Source organism: Stylophora pistillata, chromosome 6, assembly GCF_964205215.1.
Source record: "Stylophora pistillata chromosome 6, jaStyPist1.2, whole genome shotgun sequence".
NCBI classification, from domain to species: domain Eukaryota; kingdom Metazoa; phylum Cnidaria; class Anthozoa; order Scleractinia; family Pocilloporidae; genus Stylophora; species Stylophora pistillata.
The window spans coordinates 35,333,661-35,354,666 of record NC_142524.1 but is presented as its reverse complement, the minus strand read 5'-3'; the positions used below and the strand labels follow the sequence as shown (position 1 = coordinate 35,354,666).

The 21,006-nt window shown below is 37.6% G+C and overlaps 2 protein-coding genes and 1 long non-coding RNA gene across 3 annotated transcripts; 2 read left to right on the top strand and 1 right to left on the bottom strand.

Moving 5' to 3' along the window:
• Positions 1–697: 697 nt before the first annotated feature.
• Positions 698–3,659, bottom strand: LOC148729594 (uncharacterized). Its single transcript, XR_015989084.1, has 2 exons — positions 3,480–3,659; positions 698–3,387 (listed from the first exon to the last, which is right to left on the bottom strand). It is a non-coding gene; the product is annotated as an uncharacterized LOC148729594 (long non-coding RNA).
• Positions 3,660–5,904: 2,245 nt separating this feature from the next.
• Positions 5,905–15,614, top strand: LOC111347659 (uncharacterized). Its single transcript, XM_088762587.1, has 8 exons — positions 5,905–8,841; positions 9,313–9,448; positions 9,664–9,723; positions 9,988–10,047; positions 10,439–10,549; positions 11,623–11,665; positions 13,047–13,145; positions 13,411–15,614. Exons 1-8 carry the CDS (start codon positions 6,302–6,304, stop codon positions 13,671–13,673), a joined length of 3,312 nt encoding a protein of 1,103 aa, XP_088618713.1. The 5' UTR covers positions 5,905–6,301; the 3' UTR covers positions 13,674–15,614.
• Positions 15,615–16,233: 619 nt separating this feature from the next.
• LOC111319100 (uncharacterized) lies at positions 16,234–20,890 on the top strand. Its single transcript, XM_022921933.2, has 4 exons — positions 16,234–16,464; positions 17,707–18,035; positions 19,317–19,810; positions 20,011–20,890. Exons 1-4 carry the CDS (start codon positions 16,341–16,343, stop codon positions 20,321–20,323), a joined length of 1,260 nt encoding a protein of 419 aa, XP_022777668.2. The 5' UTR covers positions 16,234–16,340; the 3' UTR covers positions 20,324–20,890.
• The last annotated feature ends 116 nt before the right edge of the window (positions 20,891–21,006 follow it).

Below are 21,006 nucleotides of genomic sequence, written 5' to 3'. Positions count from 1 at the left end.
CTGCGATACTAGTGCTGCGCTCTTACCAAATGAGCTAACAAGCCAACTGGGAGCTATTCGTAATAAACCCGTGAAAGTGATAAATCAGGTCTGATTTTCGCTATTGCTTAAATAGCGCTATCTACTGCGAGGATCGTGCATCATACGTATCTAATACCGCAGTTCAAAATATATGAACTTCATATATTTCATTGTATCTGATGATTTAAATACTTGTTAATTAACCCATAAATAGCCGCAGCTTTTGTGAAAAACTGTGTTTTGAAGCTAGTCGAGCAGATTTCGGGTCACTGTTGTGGTTTTTGTAAGGCGCAGAGGTTGAGGCTTTGTAACAGCTTTTATTCGGCAATCAAAACTACGGCTAGCAGCACATGCTTAGCAAAACAAAAGACCCGATGTCTCGTACATGCAAAGATTGTCCGATGTCGGCACGTGGCTGCATGGCGTGACATTACCTTAGGTAACGCGATTCGATAATCATGTCTCACAAAGAAAACTCTAAGCACAAATTGTCACAGTGTTAAAAGCTCAAACTTACCACAAACCCATTGACAGCTTGTACACTGGACGGCCTTTCGATCCAACTGCAAAATGGCGGCCTGAAAATCTCGGACACGCGCAGAAAGCAAAATTTCGAGTAATGCCCCACTTACGACTTACTTTTCTCTCTTTCTCCTGCCCTTTTTTTCCCCTCTCCTTGCCTGAAGTTTCTCCTCACTTGCTGGAAATTTAGTAGGCTTCATTTTGGTGTAGAGATTTTTTAGGAAACTACCCATTATTTTCAAACCACATGCTCAGAAAGGTGGGTGGGTAATGGAACAAGATTTTCGTGCAGATTTTCAGGTCGAAGTTACATGGTTTTTTGGCTATTTCTCCAATCTCCTTCACTCAATTGCGCTCATTCTGGTATCGTTTGTAAGATATTTTCAACCAGTTAAAGTACGTGCTCAAAGTTGTGCTCCGGGGTAAAAAGTGATGACGTCACAAGGCGTAAAGAGGGTGTGGGTCCACATGGGCGCTTATGGGCGCACTGGACGTCAATAGGTTAATCGGAAATGAACAATAGGAAGCAGACTTTGTCAAAACCAGTTTCATAATAATTGGCACGAATGAAATGATGGTGATGATGATGAGCATTTATTATTATAGATCAAACCTTGAATGATCTGATCGAACTAAACACTTGCAGACATACGTGCAAGTTTACAACGGATCTCTACAAACATTGAACTAAATAAAATTAAAGAGACGTATTTATAAAACAGCGCTTAAAACGCTCTGTGCGAACACACGGCAACGTATAATCATGACCACGCTGGTGTAAAGGACGTCCAGGTTTGCTCGGAAGGAGATCTGCGAAACAATGCGCGATTACATGTGTGACTTTCTCCCACAATTGTTCATCCCTAGTTAAAATTACATTGTTGATGGATATGCGATCCTTGGTGTAACCATATTTCCATGCTCACTTACAGAGTTTATCAATCTTAGAGAGGTATTTACAACCATAAGCACGTGCCCATACCTCAATTGCGTATGTAAGTACAGACATAATCAAGCTACGAAATAAGATCGTAAGTTCTTTTAAAGTGTACCCATAGTACTTACAAATCCTAAGGATATAGAGTCTTGAATTACCCTTATCCATCATATTGTGAAAATGACTCTCCCAGTTGCATGGATTTTCATGAAAGGTTACTCCCAATAATTTAAGTTCATTCTTTCTTTCAGTCATAGGTACAGTTCCCGGAGGGGTTTTTTGGGTCTTTCCTCTCATTACTAACTCCCATGTTTTGGTCAAATTTAGCTTCATACGATTCATACTTGACCAAAGCTTAATGTTTTTAATTTCACTCACTGGTGAGTCATCAGGCAAATTTGGCCCAATCGCAATGCTCAGGGTGATGTCATCTGCATACTTAATGAGCAGATTTGTTTCTGGATTCACAGCATTTATGTCATTAACCATTATGGAGAATAACACTGGGCCTAGGACAGTCCCCTGTAAAACACCCCTGCTGGATATGGAATGATAGTTTTTTTGTAAGAAAATATGTAATTTCATAAAACATTTTAGTGAACATAAATGTTCCATATGCAAAGGAGACTCATTTAAGTTTTTTTTGGCTTCTATTACACTCATGAAAACATTACTATTTACTGATTTTAAATCATGTTGTATTTTTTATGTTTGTATCATGGAAAGTTTTAATAGAGTATAAATGTACAATATGAAATATAAAAGTATAATGCTATATTGTATTTAATGCTGTCTATATATATGTTTATCTCTTGCTTAAACTAGCACCTGTGAGATTTTAAATAAAGGTTACTATTAATTATAGAAGGTCATTCACAATTGAAGGGATTAGGTGCTTCACATAAATTCCTTTAACTTCAAAAGTTTGCCAGCCCATTCTGGATCTTTCTTGATGTGCAGAACCAGAGTGTCCTTTGTAGTCCAGACAAAAAAAAAGCACAGATTTCTTTCAGTCAGGTGTAATTGACCTTGAACTTGGTGCCAATATGAATGCTCTTTGTTTAGTTCATATTCTCCTTTCTCATTCTTTGTGATATAGAAGTTGTCAGAGGCAACAGCTTCTGCTATTGTATTATCCTTATGGGTAAACAGGCATTTTATTTCAAGAAGGCCATTCTTTCCAATAAGACCATCAAGGGAGGCTCCCAACATTCCTTCCATTCGTAGCCATAGACCAGTATCTTCCACTGGGAGTTCTGTAAGTTCCTGGAATGCTCTCTTGGCCTCATTTTCATTCACAACACCCCAGTTAATTGATTGAACCCTTGAAAGGTCACACTGCCCAAGGACTCTCTTTATCAGGGAAGGGGTAGCCCGTTTGCAATTGAGAACTGGGCCAAAATTACTTGCTTAAGTCTTCCCTTTCGAAGCATATGCCATGTGGGATTGTCACGTTGACCAATTGTTCTCTTTGCGTTGATATTCATCGATCTTTAATCTTTCAACCAAAAAGGCTTTCTTATTTCCTTCATAGTTTATAAACTCCTCTGAAGTAACAATACTTTCCCCAGTGGGTATTGGCAATTGATTGTTGACTTCGGGTTCGGGTAAAAGAATCCATAAAGTACCATAAAATTACCGTACCTCTTGAGCTCTCCATATAGCCAAGCATGATCTTCATCTGTTACTTCTCTTTTTAAGCAAATATACTCTTTCGGAGATGGATATATTTCTTCTACTGGCTTAGTTTTGTCTGGAGCTTTTTGCTTTTTCCACTCACATTGGACGTCCGTTCTGCTTATATTATGGATGCAATAAATTGCAAGAGCCGCAGCATGGCTACATTTATACTATCCACGAGGACAATTACACTGCGTTGATGATATTTCACTGCCATGAAGGTTGATCTATTTAAAAAAAAGAGTCAAATAAATAACAAATCTAAAAATCTGAAGAATTAATTTGAATTAAGCGTCGTGTTCGCTAAAGTTTTACTCACTGTGACTTTATAGGACTTGTTCTTCATGCTAGCTTGGACAGACCCTCGAATAATTCCGTCCGAATAATAGCAAGACTCAATATGATCCGATTTGTAATGATTTTCGCCACGCTGAATCCTTGAGGGTTCATCAGAGAAGAAAGAAGTGATTGAACTTATCGAAATAGCCGCCATCTTGAATCCACACTGGTTTGTCTAGAACCAGCAAAAAGTGCTTCCATGGTAACATGACGTCACACTTCGGTACTCTATTGCAGTGAACTTTGTTGTAACACCATCAACTACGACTCTCTGTTTAGGGTCAATCAAGAAATTAGTTATCCAGTTAATAACATAAGGGTTAATGTCATATTATTTTAGCTTATTACGTACAATCTGATGAGGAACAAGATCAAAAGCTTTACTAAAATCGAAAGAATACACCTTAACAAAGTCTGCATCTTTATCCAACCATTTTCACCAGAAATGTTGACATTTAAGAAGTGCTAATGTAGTATTTTGTCCCCTCTTGTAGGCAAACTAAATAGGCCCAACAGATGAATGCAGAGTAGGAAATATTTCTTGCTTGTAAATGACTCTTTCAAAAATTCTCATGATTACATTTGTAAGTGATATGGGTCTATTCACTTAATGGAGATACTTTAGGAATAGGTGTGACATTGGCCAATTTCCATAAACAAGGAACTTTTTGCTGTTTAATTGAATTATTGAAAATTTTCGTTATTATGGGAGTTAAATAATCAGCATAGTCACGCCAGAACCAATAAGGAATCCCATCAGGTCCAGAAGCTGTACGAGTCTGGTGCCTCAGGAGGTTCCAAACTGAAAGCAAGGAAACCTCAGGGACATATGTACCGTCTGGTATCTCAAGAGGCTCCGGCGCCACATGTGCATCATCGGTACTTATAGACTGAAAGTATGCATTAATATCATCAGGATTAATTACTTTGCTAACCAAGGTACCTTGAGTTTTCCTACCAGTAATTTTATTAGCCATGTCCCACCATCCTTTAAATCCACTGTGGTGTTTCCTATTTTCATTACGAACAGCATTTATTTGATTTTTCCGAATCAGGTCATTGATTTTCTCTTGGCGAGTAGCTCTCATAACATCGCTGTCTGTTCTTGCATTCTCATTTCGGATCTTACAAAGGTGCTTCACCAGTGGTGACATGTAAGGTGGGTCTCTCGAGGATAACTTGACTGTTATCAAGGGTAAGGAGTCATCATACATTTCCCATAGTTTCTGACTTAACAGTTCAACACTCTCATCAAGGTCAGCCAGGGAGCTTAAAACACTCCAGTCGTATTCCTCAAGCCTTAAGTTCATCGCAATTTTACAGTGTTCACGGGTGTCTCTAAAGCTGACCTTTTTCCTACTGGGTTTTGCTGGAGTAGAGGGATGCACAATAATAGCAAAATGGTCAGATCTTACAAGACCTTACACTGAAGAGCCGGGTTTCCAAAAGAACGGGTAGTTTGTAATAAAGACATCTAGAGTTCGGTTGCCGCGTGTAGGAACTTTTATCAATTGTTGCATAGAATGTTGTTTAATAAACTCCCCGATGTTTAATTGGTTAATATCACCAGCAATAATAATTTTTGCATTGGGGTCATTATGCTAAACTTCGTCACAAGAGTTAGAAATGAAGTCCAGTAACTCCCATGTATCGTAAATCGGATCAGGAGGATGATAAACACTGGCGACATAGTACTCAGAATTTGGTGGTAATATCTTGCACCACACAATTTCCAAGAAATGAGTCTCCATAAAACTCAACATTTCGATTTTAAAGTCATTCCTGCATAGAACAGCAACTCCACCGCCCATTCTTGATCAATTTCATTTCACCTTCCAAAGCATTTCATTCTTAAAATGCTTTCATTATAATTTGCACAAACATAACTAAACTCTTATTCGGAAACAAGGTCTCCTATTCGTAATTTTTGTCGAGAGAAGGCCAATTGCAAGTGCCATTGTTTTGTTGCATGTTTGCTTGCGTGAACTAAACGTCTAAGCCAAGGGCGTAGCCAGGGGGGGTCCTGGGGTACCCGTGACCCCCCCTTCTTTAGAGCAAACACCTTCAATATTCAGGTGGCGAAAACGCCATGACAATATCTTGGCCGTAAAAGCCATTGTTGAAAAGCCCACTTTTTAACCAATTTTTTTTGTAAAGTATTTTCGTCAGCGGCTCTTGTATTTAGTTAATAGAGGGCCTTCATGCCGCGATAATACGACTGAGCCCGCTGATACACGCGGGAGAGCAGCGGTGCCAATGGTGAGTAGCCTCTGTGACCTCCCCTTTGAAAAATCCTGGCTACGCCCCTGATCCAAACAAGTTGCTGACATGGATCGGTTGAGCACCCTCACCTATCCCCCCAGGCTATTCCCCCTCCCCCCTACCTATTCTGAACACCCAAAGAGGTTGCGGGGTATCATGGGACAACAAAATGGCGCTCGATCACCCGGTAGTAGTCGGAGGATGTATTAATTTGTGACATAGCTTAAACACTATTCAACGACAAGAACAACTACTTTCAGAAATCCTCGATCAAGCAAATTTACCACAGGGAGTAGAAGGGAACATTTCAGCTCGTAGTACGCTGACATTTGCTCCTCTTCTTCCAAGTTTCTTCATCAATTTATCACAGTTGCATCTCCTTTCAATGATTGCGCTGTAGGTTGCATTGGCGAACAATATTGTGGATTCACTGGTAAAAATTATGTGAATTTTTCACGAGGTAGTTTGTTTAGAATTTTTTTACAAGAAAGAAAGATAATGCCAAGACACTGAGAGCCGTTTCTTTCGGGACTACAAGAAATGGCATGGTATTACGGTGTTAACAACTCGGAATTGTACGGATCGAATTTCTCCACAGTGCTAGCGGATGCACCACCTCCTTTGGATGACACTTTCGATGAAGACGATAACGAAATCGTTTTTCCGAATGAAGTAAATAAATCAAAAAAGTACAGCGGGAATTCGCGCAATGAAAAATTCAGTGATAAATCAAAGTTCGATGGTGACCTTACAAATGGTATGAACAAGCCAGGAAAGCCAGATCATGTCGAAGAGGATTCCGATTTTGGTGACTTTGCTGGTTTTGCCGATTTCGGGTCCGCTTTTGAACAGGAAAGTAATGGAGAATCACAAAACTGGTTCGCAAGTAATGAAAACAGCATCAAAACAGCAAGTGGTGAATCAGCCAATGCTGACGAATTCGCCGATTTTGCAGCATTTGGGGACGATAAGAGCAGTATGAATCAAGAAAAAATTACCAATGGGGGTCTTAATCAAGGTGATTCAATGGCTTATGTCTTGAACAATCATGACAAAAATGAAGCTGGAAATGAAGGACTGCCAAGTAATGGTTCTTATGACATTGAATCTGATGATGAATTTGGAGAATTTGCAAGTACAGACTTACCTACAGTGAAGTCTGAACAGACCTCTTTAGAAAGTGACAGCAAGAGTCATGAACTTCAGACAGACATTGAAATGAGTTCTCTGTTTCAAGGAAAAACTTGCATGGAAGACAAAGTGAAATCTGATGGAGTCAGTGTAGTCAGTGAAGAAACGGGAGGTGTCATGTCAGAGAGTGATGTTGATGATGTAAAAACAGTCAGCCATTTACTAGAAATCTCCACTCCAGAATTCTCTAACAAGTTTAATAAGGAAACTAATCATGTTCAAAAAGAAATATCATCATCCACACAGGAAGGAAAAGTTTTTCATCCTGTCATAAAGAATGGTGAATCAGTTCAGTTCAAAAGTTTATCACCAGCTGAGACACAAGAAAACATTGAAGAGGAAGAAAAGGCAGACAGTAGTTTATCCAGAAAATCTGATAAGGTAAACAATATCAAGAATAACATAAGTGATTCTAGTAAAGTTGAACATGGTTCAGGTGGAGAAGAAGGACACGAAGATAATAATTCAGATGAGGATGGATTTGGTGAGTTTTCTGACTTCTCACGTTTTTCTATGAGACCACCATCATTAGGTGATGATGATGATGATGATGATGATGATGATGATGATGATGATGATGATGAGAAGCAATGTAATGCACAACTTGATTCACCTGGAGTCTCCAAGCCGGCTGGTAGTCAAGAAGGCTTAGATTCATCATTTATAAAAGGTGTCTCAGTGCAAGATGAAAATTGTGTTATTGATGATGAGGATGACTTTGGCGATTTTGGTTCATTTAATGAAAAATACGATCAGAGCTCTATAGGTGACACAGATTTTCCTGTGGAGGATTCTAAACAAAAGTATTCACCCAATGACAATGGTGTGGCTGAAGTTGATGATGACTTTGGAAATGTCCACTCCTCAAATTCTGAAGGGAGAACTTTGCCATCCAACAATGAAGACAACAATGATTTTGGTGTAACTGATTCAAGTACAAAAGATTCCCAGAAAGAAACCAATGATGATGATGACTTTGGGGAATTTGGTTTTTCTGATTCTGCAGGGAAATTGTTTCCTGCTGTAGGTCAAATCAAGGACAAATTTGGTGACTTTGATCATTTTGATTCAAATGGGGAAGAGCTTAAAAAAGACAAAGATGGTAACAATCACTTTTCAGAGTTTGGCTCTCCTACTTTGGAAGGAAAAAGTTTACCAGCCGAAGATCAAGATGATGATTTTGATGATTTTGGTTCATTTCGATCGAGTGCTGGAGATTCCAAGAAAGCTGATGACAACTGCACAGATGAATTTGGAGATTTTGGTAATTTTGAGAGCAGTAACTCCAAAAACTCCCAAAAGTGTGAGGGAGATGATGACTTTGGGGACTTCAGCAATTTTGAGTCAAATACGAAAGTTACCCAGGAAGATGATTCCAACTACAACAGCTTTGGAGACTTTGGTGCATTTGATTCCAATGAAAAGGATTCACGAGAAAAGAATGAAAGTGAATTTGGAAGCTTTGGTAGTTTTGAATTCAAAGTGATAGATGCACCAAAAGAGAATGACAAGAACTTAAACAATGTTGTCAAGTCTACTGACAATACTGAAGATTTTAGAACTTCTGATGGGCAGCTAAATGTAAAAATGAAGAAAAATGCTAACGAACCCAACAAAAATGATGTTTTTGGTGATTTTAATGGTGAAAGTAAAGAAGATGATAGTAGTTTTGCCTCATTCTCTGCCTCAAAGACTCTTACAGAATCCCCCAGGGAGGATATTGTCCCAAAAGAAAAGTCAGGAGGAAGTCTTTATTTTGTTCCTGGTGATAGTGTTATCATAAGGCAGGTGGGAGATCCAGTTTCACTGTGCTTTTCCTCGGAAGTGAGGCATATTTCACAATTTCAATGTGATGTTCTGTCTATGAAAGTCAAGAAAGGTTTTCAGAGGTGGGTGCTTAATTTTGTTTTATTATTTGGGAATCTTAGCTAAAGCACTGAATTAATATGAGTGATAGGGATGCACTTGATTGGCAGTAACTAAAATGATCACCATAGTAAAGTCTGCAAATTAAATTGTTTGCCAAAGCAATTAAAGAAAGAAGGGCTCAACTGATGCCATTTTTCATGAGCAAATTACTTGTTAGAACAGCAATTCACTATCAAGCATGCAAGTGAGTGAAGTAAAGAAAAATATCAATTAGGGGATTATTATTTGATCCAATACCAAATTCTCCAAACTAGCATCGTAAGAATGTATAGCAGACAGTAAGGAGAATCAATAATGAAATCAGGGAGTAAAGTACTAATAAAAAGTTAATTTTGCACACCACAACAACTTGTCAGGTTTGCCTTCACAGTCAACCAAACTATTTTTCACAACCATTAAGCCAGTTTGATACATCTGCTATTTCTCCGCAGTGAATTGGGATTGTGGCACCAACTAGAGCGTACTGATAAGGAAGGCAGAATACCCTTTCATTGGTTGAATTCCTTCAGCCAACACAAAAAATTTTTGTCCTTGAGGATACGACCAGACAGACCTCCTCCAATTCAGGTAAGAGTTTAGCATATGTAATTGTGCACTACAGTCTATTTTCTCTTAGAAATTTAGATATTTACCTGTAAGTTTTAAAAGAAACATTCCAAGGCCTGATAAATTCAAAGATAGAAAAGTGGATATCTATGACTGATTATTAAAGGCAATTAGTGGGATGAATATCTTGAGTTGGATAAAGGCAATTTCTAACCTTTTTTTCTATGTGATCTCAGGGTGGTTCCATGCTGAAACCCACAGTCTCATCTCAGTTTCCACCTTTTGGAGGTGGACTGGTAAGGCTCAAGAACAATAATCAAGTGGGATTAACACAAAAAGATATGTTTGAAGTTGTACAATGCAAATGACTTAACACTTTGCGGTATTAGCACTGTTTTTGTAGCTGCTACAAATAAATTTCTGTGGCATTTGGTTGTGTTACAGCCTCAATTATCAGATTAATCCCTTACATGATTTCCATCACCCAAATTGGTTTTAAATGATTTTGTCTTTTTTTAATTTATATAATTGATTGATATATTTCTTATGATGTCTTGTAGGCTGGATCAGTGTTAATGCCTGCACCTCTTGGCAAATTACCAAATTCTTCATCTGGACTGGTAAGATGGCTCCAGAACATTTTTTTTTTTTTCAAAGATTGTGACAAACGATGTAGGGGTGAATATCATGCAGCTGTACCTCACAACAGATTAACAGACATTCCTTTTACCATTTTGTTAGTTTGTTATACTGCTGTACTGCAGGGTATTTATCATGTGTCAAAAGTGATTTTTTTTCTCTGTGATAGTGCAGCATCAGACATCAGACAGATGCTTCTAGGTCTTGCTTCTAAGGCCTTGCTGTACTCAGTTGGCTCTCTGTTTGTCTCAGAAAGTGGAGTCATTCCAAGTAGCCAAATACTGCACATAGCTAATAAAATTGCTATTAAAACTAATTTTGAATTAATTAATTTGCTCTTTTTTTCTGTGCACCATTATACGTCATACACAGGGTTTCTTGGAACCTGTGAAAGGATCACACCTTCCAGTCCATAGTATTACACAGGATAAAACTGCAGGCCATCATTCAGTTCACCCAGAAATGGGTCTCCCAGATCTAAGTGTAAGTTTAGTGCAAGTTTTGTCTTTATTGTCAGAAAAGGCTCCAAGTAGGTAATAAAATGTGTGATACTGTCATACTGTTAAATAGGTTTGCATATTAGTATTCCTAGAGACTTAAGTCAGTGAAGTTTTGAAACTCTCCCTTGTGGCTTTACTAATAGCAATCTGCTCATGGTAATTTGTTTTTTGTTGTTTGTTTATCTTCAGTAAGCAAAAAGCCCCCCTTCTTTAAGAAACTTTGCATTCTTACATAATTTCTAACACTATGTGAAATGTTATTTGTTTGGGAGTTACTTTTTGGGTTGTATTAATTGCAAATTTCATTTTGACATATGTTATGAGGATCGAATTATTTTCACTGAATCTGTCACGCAATTCTAGAATTATCTATAATCTGTAATATTCCAGAAACTTCTTTCATGTGACTCAGCAGTTTCCCAAAATAGTACAACTTGTAATGCGCTATAAATAGTAATAGAACATTCTAGATAACTAAAGTAAATGTATAAAAGCTGGCTTGTGAGAAGTACAAAAGAGATTTGCCCGAGGGCTTACCCTCATGGCTTGCTGACTGAACTTGTGGAAGCTATGATGTGACAAGGCTATGACCTTTTGACCTTGCGATATCCGGAGAGAAGAAAGAGATGAAATAGACGATAGTCGAGAGAGGAAGAAGATAGAGAATACAGAGTTTACTATGGAGTCCTCCGGAAGAGTTTGTGTACAAGGAAAGAATGCGATAAATCAAGAAAGCCAAGCGCTGTGGTCTTCGGTCGGCGGATGTTGGAATTGGAAGTTGATCAAGATGATGAACACTTACACGGCATGAAGGATTGTAAGCCTGCTTTATGAACTGCTTAACTTAATCTCTAACCTAAGTAGATTAAAAAGTGTAAAACTAATTAAATAATAGTTAAAATGGGTAACTGCTTGTTGTTACATTTTTGTTGCGTGCCATATCTCCTACTCGGGAGTCTATTTTTTTGTATGCTTTGTTAGCGGACATTTGTTGGTCATTCGTGCACATAACACATAGTGGACTAAGATTTGACGTAGAACTGGTTTTGTTTTTAGTTTGTGTTAGGTGGTGGGCTTAAACGCACTGCTTCAAAATCAGGTTAGTAGAAAGTTTTTTTGCTTATGAAAGGAAAGATAAGCAAACCTTACCTTGTTACATATACTTGAAGACTCCTTTTCAACATTACTGAAACTTGGAAAAGATTTTTGTGGCATGCAGAACAGGTACCATAATTTCTGGCCGTTTATCCGCGGGTAATCTGTTGATTTTGCCTTAAACACGCGCTACTGCGAGTAATAGGGAGGTGCGGCTTATGTGACAATTTTGAAATCTACTGGGAGTTGAATTGAAAAAAATTCTCAGCTTCCTGAGTTTCCACCCTCAGATGAATTTTATCATATTTAGAGTGCCACAAAGTGGCACAAAAACATGATGCCGGCTCGAGTTTATTTCACACACAATTAGTTACGCGACAAACAAATTTTTATCGGCACATGTGTAAACAAAACCTTGATGGTGACAAAAATAATCCAAGGATAACCAGTGCATCAGTAACAAATTTCCAGTTAACACTAGCTTAAGCTGAAGAGAATTTTCTCGTTCTAAGGGACTTGTTAGGCCCAGTAGAACCGGAGATATCGATCTTTTTGAGAAATCAACAGATCAACATGGCACTGAACAATCGCTCACACAAAATGTGGCCACGAATTTGCATTCCGTCAAGAATGAATATTGTGATTTCTAGAGCCTTTTTGTACAAAATTCCTTTGCTTAAAGGTGCGGGTTATCCACCAGTGTAGGTAATCTTTTTCGCTGCATGTAATTATCGGCCGGTGCAGGTAATTGGCCGGAAATTACGGTATATCATTGGGCGTGGGAGGGTAATAATTTTATAATAATTTTGTTATTTCTATAGTGCAAAATCCATTAGATATATGATCTAATACACTTAGATCATAAGGGTTCAATATTCCAATGAATTGCTCTCTTTGCTCCCATGAATTGGTTCCATGGAGGAAGCTTGGAGTGAGATAAAAGATTGGACATAGGGAACTACAGAGATCAATGCAAAATTGAATGACCTTCATCTGTACTACGAGATTTGTAGAAAACAAAATGAATACAGTGAAAATGTGAAACAAAACATCAGGTAGAAGTTTTGCATTGTAGACTAGGTGCAAGTGTAAAAAATCCATTTGCAAAAAAAAAGAAAAAACCAGGGTCCAAACTCTGTAGAAAATAAAGAAAAGAATGCAAAGGTGGGAGAGGAAAAGGAAAATTGTAATCAGAAATTAAAAAATGAAAGAGATTTTCTACAGCGAGCACAAAACAGAATTCCACTGCAAAGAGGATAACTCAGGTTCCTGTGCTGCTTTAAGCTTTTTCCTCAGTTGAATTGTTTTAATCACAGTTACAGTAGGTAATGGTGTAAAGCATGTTAATGTCAATTTAATATTTGGTACTTGACATGATATGACAGAGTTCAAGGATACCGTATCAGATTCTACATGTGAATCATCTTCCCTTGACCTGGATATCTTTGCCCCCAGCATGACGCAAGCCTCAGATGCAAAGTCAGGTATGTATTGTTGTTATTTCATACAGAACATATACTATGCATTGTGAAATAACGTAAGTCCTATACTGCTCTTTCTTGTCAGTTATTTTTGTATTTTTTTCTAGCAGGCCTGTTCACTGGAATGTGAGGATTTTTCCAGCCCTGCTCACACCTTTACATATGATCCATAACAAAGGGATTTTTTTTGACAGTGTTTTTCAAAAAAGGGTTTACATGGCCATACAGGTGTTATGATTATCATAATTATCATTGTGCTTAATTTCAGACTCCAAAGGCTTGTACGAGACAGACCTGTTGGGTCTGGATATTTTCTCATCATCAGTGGAACCTCAAAAATTGGACAGCCCTAAGCTGCAAAAACCATCAGATACAAATAGAGTGTGGCAACATGGAGGAGTCACCATACCTCTCACATCACAACAACAAAGAGCACCACTGAGTGCTGCTGCCAAGGCTGTTTTCAATGATCTTGAAGATTTAAGTTTCATGGGTTCATCAGTTCTTATGTTTCCCTTGAAGGCTGAATAATTTACCAAATAATTATGGAACATATGATATTCATACTAATTTGAATTTGAAGACATTATTTTATAATCAAATTATAGGAAATGTAGAGCCTTATGCATGTTATCTATGTCTCCAGGAGAAGGATGAAGTGATTTTATGTTATGCTCTAACATTGGAAAATTAGAGGTTAAAAGCCAAAGTCTTAGGTTTAGAATCCTGACAGAAATTTTAGCAATTCCTAATTTTCCCTCTCTATTTTGCTGGGTAGTCTTTTGAGGAGAAATTGCTCGGCTTGATTACAGTATTTTCCAGATTATAAGGGGCAGCTTTTTTCAGTAAAAACCTGTCTGCCATAATTGAATATTTTCCGAAAAAGAAAGAAGGGGTATTTGGATTTTTATACTGTCAAAGGGTAAGAATGATGAAGTAGAGGAAATGGGTTTGATGTCAGTGTGAAAATTGTTTGTAACTTATAGATGTAGGTTTACCTTCACTTAAAAATTACAGAAATTCTTTATTACACCAAACAAATTGTAGGAAATTTGGAGGTGAAGTTGGCATTAGGGCAGATGTTCATGCATCTGTTTTTTGTTTTTTTTTTTTTTGTTTTTTTTTTTTCAAAATAATTATTTCTCCCAGTTAATCAAATATCATAGGATTTGGCTCAATATCAAGGGAATGTCTGAAGGTAATTAAAAAGGTGTAAAAAATGAGTCTTACATTTTTATTTTATAAGATTAAATTTGCCATCTGTGTTATAATAGTATGTAAATGTGCAGTAGAGCCAACTGCATGCTTTTCTGTGCCAACTATATTCTTACAGACCTTTACTTCTTCTTCCTTGTGGGGTGTTTGCCAAAAATAGATTGTGCAAACAAGTTGTCTTTTTAAAGACTAAGATTATAAATCCAAATTGTCAGCTTAATTTAACTAAAAGTGCATGACACAGAAAAATGATCCCCACAACATGGTGGGGGTAGTAGGTATTGGAAACAAAATCTGTTCAATACCAGTTATCTCAGTGCCGGTCAAATTATTTTGATTACATTTCCAAGCACTTGGATGACATAGCTATACAGACAGTATGTCCGAACTATATAAAAGTGATTGCTTGGGTAAAAGCTTGAATTTCTGGGTGTATGTTTTTTTCTTTGTTGCAGCAGCTGTTAGCTTAACTGTGAATTTTTGTGTGGACCCTGTTCATTTTCTAAAATCTGCAATGGGGAACTGCATTATTTGCAGCTCTAAGAAACCAATGAATTGTTTTTTGCCCATATCTTTGACTTGGTTCCATTGCAAGGTTGCCTCCTTCACATTTGCTCCTACTGTGATAAATTTCGTTCCATCAAGCACAAACAACCTGAGTGGTACCTCCTGTCTAATGGTTAACCTGTCATGGCAGGGGTACACTTGATTACTCAACATAACATCAATCTAACTTATATAAAGTTTTGTTTAGCAAAATGAAAAGTATAGAAAATCTTATTTTTATTATACCTTAGTATTAAATGATATCTGTTAATAACTCAGTATGTATAATAGCCTCAAAATAGAATAAAATTCACTATGTAAAGCTATACTGTAATTATTTTCAACTAACTACAAACTTCCCAAGTGTAGTGGGAATTTAAAGGCTGTTTAACTAGTTATTAATGCAGAAGATGAGTGAAGTATTGATAATTAAGAGAAGATATTGTGAAATCTCCTTGGAAGCCATTTGGTTTCACCATGCAACACAATTTTACCCTCAGATTTAGTTGCATGGCAAAAAAACAAACAACAGCTAGAAAGGAGAATAGGTTGATTAAACTGGCCTTGAGACATTTGCATCAAGAGGAACAAGATTCATAAAAATATTTTGCCAAAGGTAAACACAATAAATTTTGCAATTTTTGATCTAAGAGTTAAAGGAGGCAAATGTTATTCTGTAAATTCAATTGATTAAACAAAATGAAAACATGAGATATGCTCATTGGCTCCATGGATGTGATTTATTCATTAAAAATGGCATGGTTTTTCAAAGGAAAAACAAAATTGCAAAAGAATTCTCCCATCATATGCACAGTTTATTCTGAAGGGGCCACTGAACTGTTCTCTGTTAGTGGCTGTGGTGCATTTGTATCCTAGAAGAATACACTTTTATAGTTGGTATTACTTGGATTATCCACTACCTTACAGGCTTTCATACCCAAGGAGAAAATTAAAACTTACAGGTTTCTTACTGATGAGCACCCACTTTCACATTGAAACTTTTAGTAGAACACAGTTGGTCTAAAATTTATATAATCCCACGGACTTCCGGCCATTGCAGATGCCTACTGTTTAGGACGCCATGTGACAGGAAGTAGTTGTACCTAAGTAAGGATCGATGTCATACAATTTGCTTAACTATATATTTCATTTGAAATCCTTGAAGACTGCTCCTTTTTGTATCAAATTTTTTGTAAATCCATGCTACATTATGTCATCGGCTGAAGCAAGTTCCAAAATACCTAAGCCTGTATGTTTTAATTGTTTTGGTTCTCGCCTTGCTGGCCATCCCCGTGTATGTGAGGGAGGTCACGCTCATCGCTTTGCGCATGACTGTTATGTACAGACTTTATGAGAAACTAGTCCGGCCGCGCGTGCCAAGTGCTCGGATTTTGTGAGGTTTGTAGTACCCTCTGAATTCCCAACAAAGGTTAAACGATGGCGTTTCGCAGTGTTATTACAAGGCCCTTGTGGCATGCCGCTCGTGTTGGCAAAAGATCTCCTCAAGTACTTGGTGGTTCATGGCGATTGTGTTCTGTGAAGTCGAGTCTTGATGAGCCAGGTACAAGTTGGAAAATATAGTATTTTTCCGATTACATAGACAGATGTACTGAATATACATATTTCGGAAATCAAAGCCTTCTTTTATGACGGCCCTCTTTGTTCTTGAGAAATAATCTCTGCTGATGGATGCGAGGTTTGGGAGAATCTGTTTGCACTACTGACCACAGTGCAAATACTGTTAACTTGCCACATCACAAAGATTACAAATCTGTCGAGCAGCGCTGTCACGCAAGTAAACGTGAGTGCTCGTTAAAAATGTGGCGGAATACTCATCACCCCTCACGATTCGATTCCAAATTAATTAAACCACATTAACGATACCTGTTTTCAAAAACACCTTTTTAAATTCCATCAAGATACGAGTTCCACGACGGTGTCTCTTTTGTATTTACTGTTAGTTTTATTTTCAAAGACGATAATTTATCATTTCATCGGGTTGAAAATAAATTTCAGGCAAGATTTCCGTACAACCCCATACTTCATTATGCATACTATTATTGGATAAAAGAAAGCAGAGGCAAAACGACAGATTACCTTTGGGATTACGGCTTTGTTTTTGATTGGTATGTTGCGGAAATCTTTCCTAAATTTCATTTTACAGTCTGGTATCTATTTTCCTTTCTTTTCGTTACATAACCAAAATCCTTAAACAAAGAAAAACACAAATCTTATCAGAGTGAACTCATTTGAACTTGAAATGATTTCAAACCACAATGAAGACACTAGTTCCCCAGACTAGATTCATTGTTACTGTTTGCACAGAGAGATTGAAGATAACTGCTTGCTGCAATGGTATTGCAGAAAGGACCCCATTGATAACAGTGCTCCTGCACTGAAGGGCTATCCTGTATAAATATTCGTTATTATTATTATTATTATTATTATTATTATTATTTTTAAATGAATAACATACTTGTTAGAGGACTAGCAGGGGTCACATATAGTTTGGAGTGAATTGGGCTAACTGTGTCAGCAAATTATGTTATGATCATTAGTCTTTGCTAAGCCAGACATCAAGCCAAGGGTGAGGGGAGTGGAAGGGAAAGATCAGTTCCTTACCAGTATTGGCCTGAACAAACACATGCCTGAACAGGGTGAAGACAAGTCTTGGTAACACAGTTAGCATAGTGCTTGATATTTATCTCTTCATGAAGGGAATAGTCTGGGGAGACTAGCATCTATTATTAACATTCCTAAGGTATACTTCCCTAGTAACCTTTTATAACTATCTTTCTTTCAGATTTTGAAACTCACAGGGATAAGAAGTTATTTACCCCTGGCCCTCTTGGCGTCAGCTTTGAAACAAAGAGGGCCATGCTGCGAGACCTTGGTTCACGTGACACAGAGTTTATAGGGATTGTGAAAACAATTCGTTCAAGGCTCTTGGAAATTGCTGGTGTTTCTCCTGAAGTATACACTACTGTATTACTTCAGGGTAGTGGAACATATGCTGTGGAGGCTGTTCTCACTACAACAACACCTAGAGAAGGAGGGAAAGTTCTTATCATTGAATGTGGTTCCTATGGCAAGAGAATGATGAAGATTTGTGAAGTTGCAGGGATAGAAACGGTTTGTTTCTAATAGTTTCTTTAAGTGTGTCAATCTCTGATGCTGAAATTAACAGGGAAGAGGGTTTTTATAAGGAATACTGTTTTTGTTATAATACACGTACCAATTCAATTCTGAACATTTTATTTTAGTCAGGACTACATGTACCTTGGGTGCCAATTAGTACTTCAGATTTGAAATAAGAGAGATGTGTGAAATAAACTGTTTGGTTTAGCATTGATGCTCAAAGGAAGTTTGTGATAGACAGATAGTTAACGTAGTTTATTAACCCTGGATGAAACACTTAACCATAGGGCTAGTTTACAGGTTTTCCACATCTTTGATTTTGATTTTGTTAAAGATAAATATGTTAACATTCAAAACCATTTGTGATGACCAATGTAGAAACTAGAGACTACTTCGTTAAAAACATGCACATATTCATTTGCTATAAACCTTCAAGTATTCAGTTATGGGTAGATAAATGGATAGATGCTGATAAAAGCATTTGGCACAACTTTCTAATTGGAAGTTGGGAGTTTTGTGTGTCACCAGTATAAAGGGTTATGAGAGACACTGTTGCCCATTGGTCAGTACACTGGGATGTGGATCCAGATAACTGGGTTCAAAACCCGGCGGGATGGATGTGTTGTGTTCTTGGGCAAAACATATTACTCTAACAATAATGCTTCTTAACACCGTGGCCCTAGTTGTTTTAAAGTTTGATAATGGTATTCACTGGATAAATCTTTATCCAGTAAATAGCACAGCATATTTTGCCATCACTTATTTGCTGGATAGTGATTTATTCATCGTATAACAATATCTGCCCTTTATATAACTGGGCCCAGAAGTATAAACGGATACAGGTAGATTGTCAGGGATGCCTGATGAAATGCAGGGGGGGGGGTAACCTTGTAATGGACTGGCATCCCATCCAGGGGAGATAGTGATACTCCAAGTCATTTCATTTAGGTTTTGGGATAAGCTCTAGCTGGGTGGGCCACTTGGCTTCATTACAGACTTTACCCTTTAGTGTAAATAATTAACCTTTTAACTCCCATGAGTGACCAAGACAGAAGTTCTCCCTACAATCGTTATACAATATCAAGCAGTCAAGTGATGAGAATAAAGATGAATTAGGGAATTATCAGTTGATTCAATACCAATTTCTCTGAACTAACATCATAAGAATTGTTTGGCAAGTAGTTAGGAGAATCACCAATGAGATCCTGGGAATCAAAGGGTCAAAGAGCAAACAGTTGTATGTTTTCATTAGGTGTTTGTTTGTTTGTTGTTCAGGTTGTACTTCACGGAGCAGAGGATTCTAAAGTCGATGTAAAGCAAGTTGAAGAAATCCTGAAAAGGGATAAATCCATTACCAATGTTGCCATGGTGCACTGTGAAACCTCCACAGGGGTTATACATCCAGTTGGAGAAGTAGGAAAGCTGGTCAAAGAGCATGCTCCAGGTGCATCGTTTTTTGTTGATGCCATGAGCAGCTTTGGAGCAGTTCCACTCAATTTAGATCTAGCAAACATTGACTTCATGGTGAGCTCGGCTAACAAGTGTATAGAAGGTGTTCCAGGTTTCTCCTTTGTAATCGGCCATATTGAATCCTTGAAGAAATGCAAAGGATGGGCGCGTAGTTTGTCTCTGGACATTGTTGATCAGTATGAAGGACTGAACCAGAATGGCCAGTTTAGGTTCACCCCAGCGACTCATGCCATGCTTGCTTTCCGACGGGCTTTGTCTGAGTTCAAGGCTGAGGGTGGAGTAGATGGAAGAGCAAACAGGTATACTAAGTATTTTTATAAGTATTTCTATACCGAGAGATTGAAAGACTATCTTAGTTAACTGATTATGCCAAAATGTTTCATAATGATTTATAGTGTGATCATAACCAGTATAAGAGAATGAGCCAGACATTTGATATAGAGATATGCACCCCTTTGTAATTCTTAACTCTGTACATATTACCCTCTTTTTCTTCTAGATACATGGAGAATTGCCACCTCCTTCAAGATGGCATGAGGAAAATGGGTTTCAAGAAGTTTCTAGACAACACCCATGAAGGGTACATTATTACTTCTTACTACAACCCCAAGCATCCAAACTACAACTTTGAAGAGTTTTACAATCGGCTAAACAGTAAGGACCAGGTCATCTACCCAGGCAAAGTAAGCACTGCTGACTGCTTCAGAATTGGCAACATTGGAAAACTGTATCCAGCTGATATGCAGCATTTGTTGAAGTGCATAGAAGAAGTGTTAGGTGACATGGGAATACCTGTCCCCCTAGAAGAATAGACTGGTAGACCAGTTTAGTGTGGCATTTTCTGGGGTGTGGTATACATAGGCCTTTTCTGAGTTATAAAATTCCTCACTTCCTGAATTAGATCAAGAGCAAAATCTTGCAGGTGATGATAAGTCACATTACATTTTATGATGAAAAGCTTTGCACCTACCTTCAAAACAGAGGCTTTTTGCATCTCAGAAATGGCCCATTTGTATAGAACTCGTAGATTTATCATTCACACTTATCAAAAATATTTTATCAAAAACATGCTTGCTCGAAATAATTTTGAAGTGCAAATGAAATCAAGGTTTTGATATAGTTGATGGGGTCTGTGATAATAATTTAATTTTAAAAATAGCCACCAGATGTTGTATGTTGTAAAACGAGAAAATCTTCTGTTATGATAATTAACACTAGAATAAGTTAAATCAGTTTTCTTTTTTGTTGTTTGCCATAACCTTAGATGTCATACTTAATGGCATTCCCTTAAAATAATCCCAAACAATGGCAAAAATTTATTTGAAAATGTTTTCTTTTTGAGATAATTCTTCAGAAATAAATAGGACAAGTTTACTTTTTCCCTTTTTTAGTGACAATTCTACATTACTGTGTATGTCATTTTGTAAGAATAACATTATACAAGATGTTTTTTTTGGGGGGGGGGGCAGAGAGTGCTGTGATTGCATGATTATCA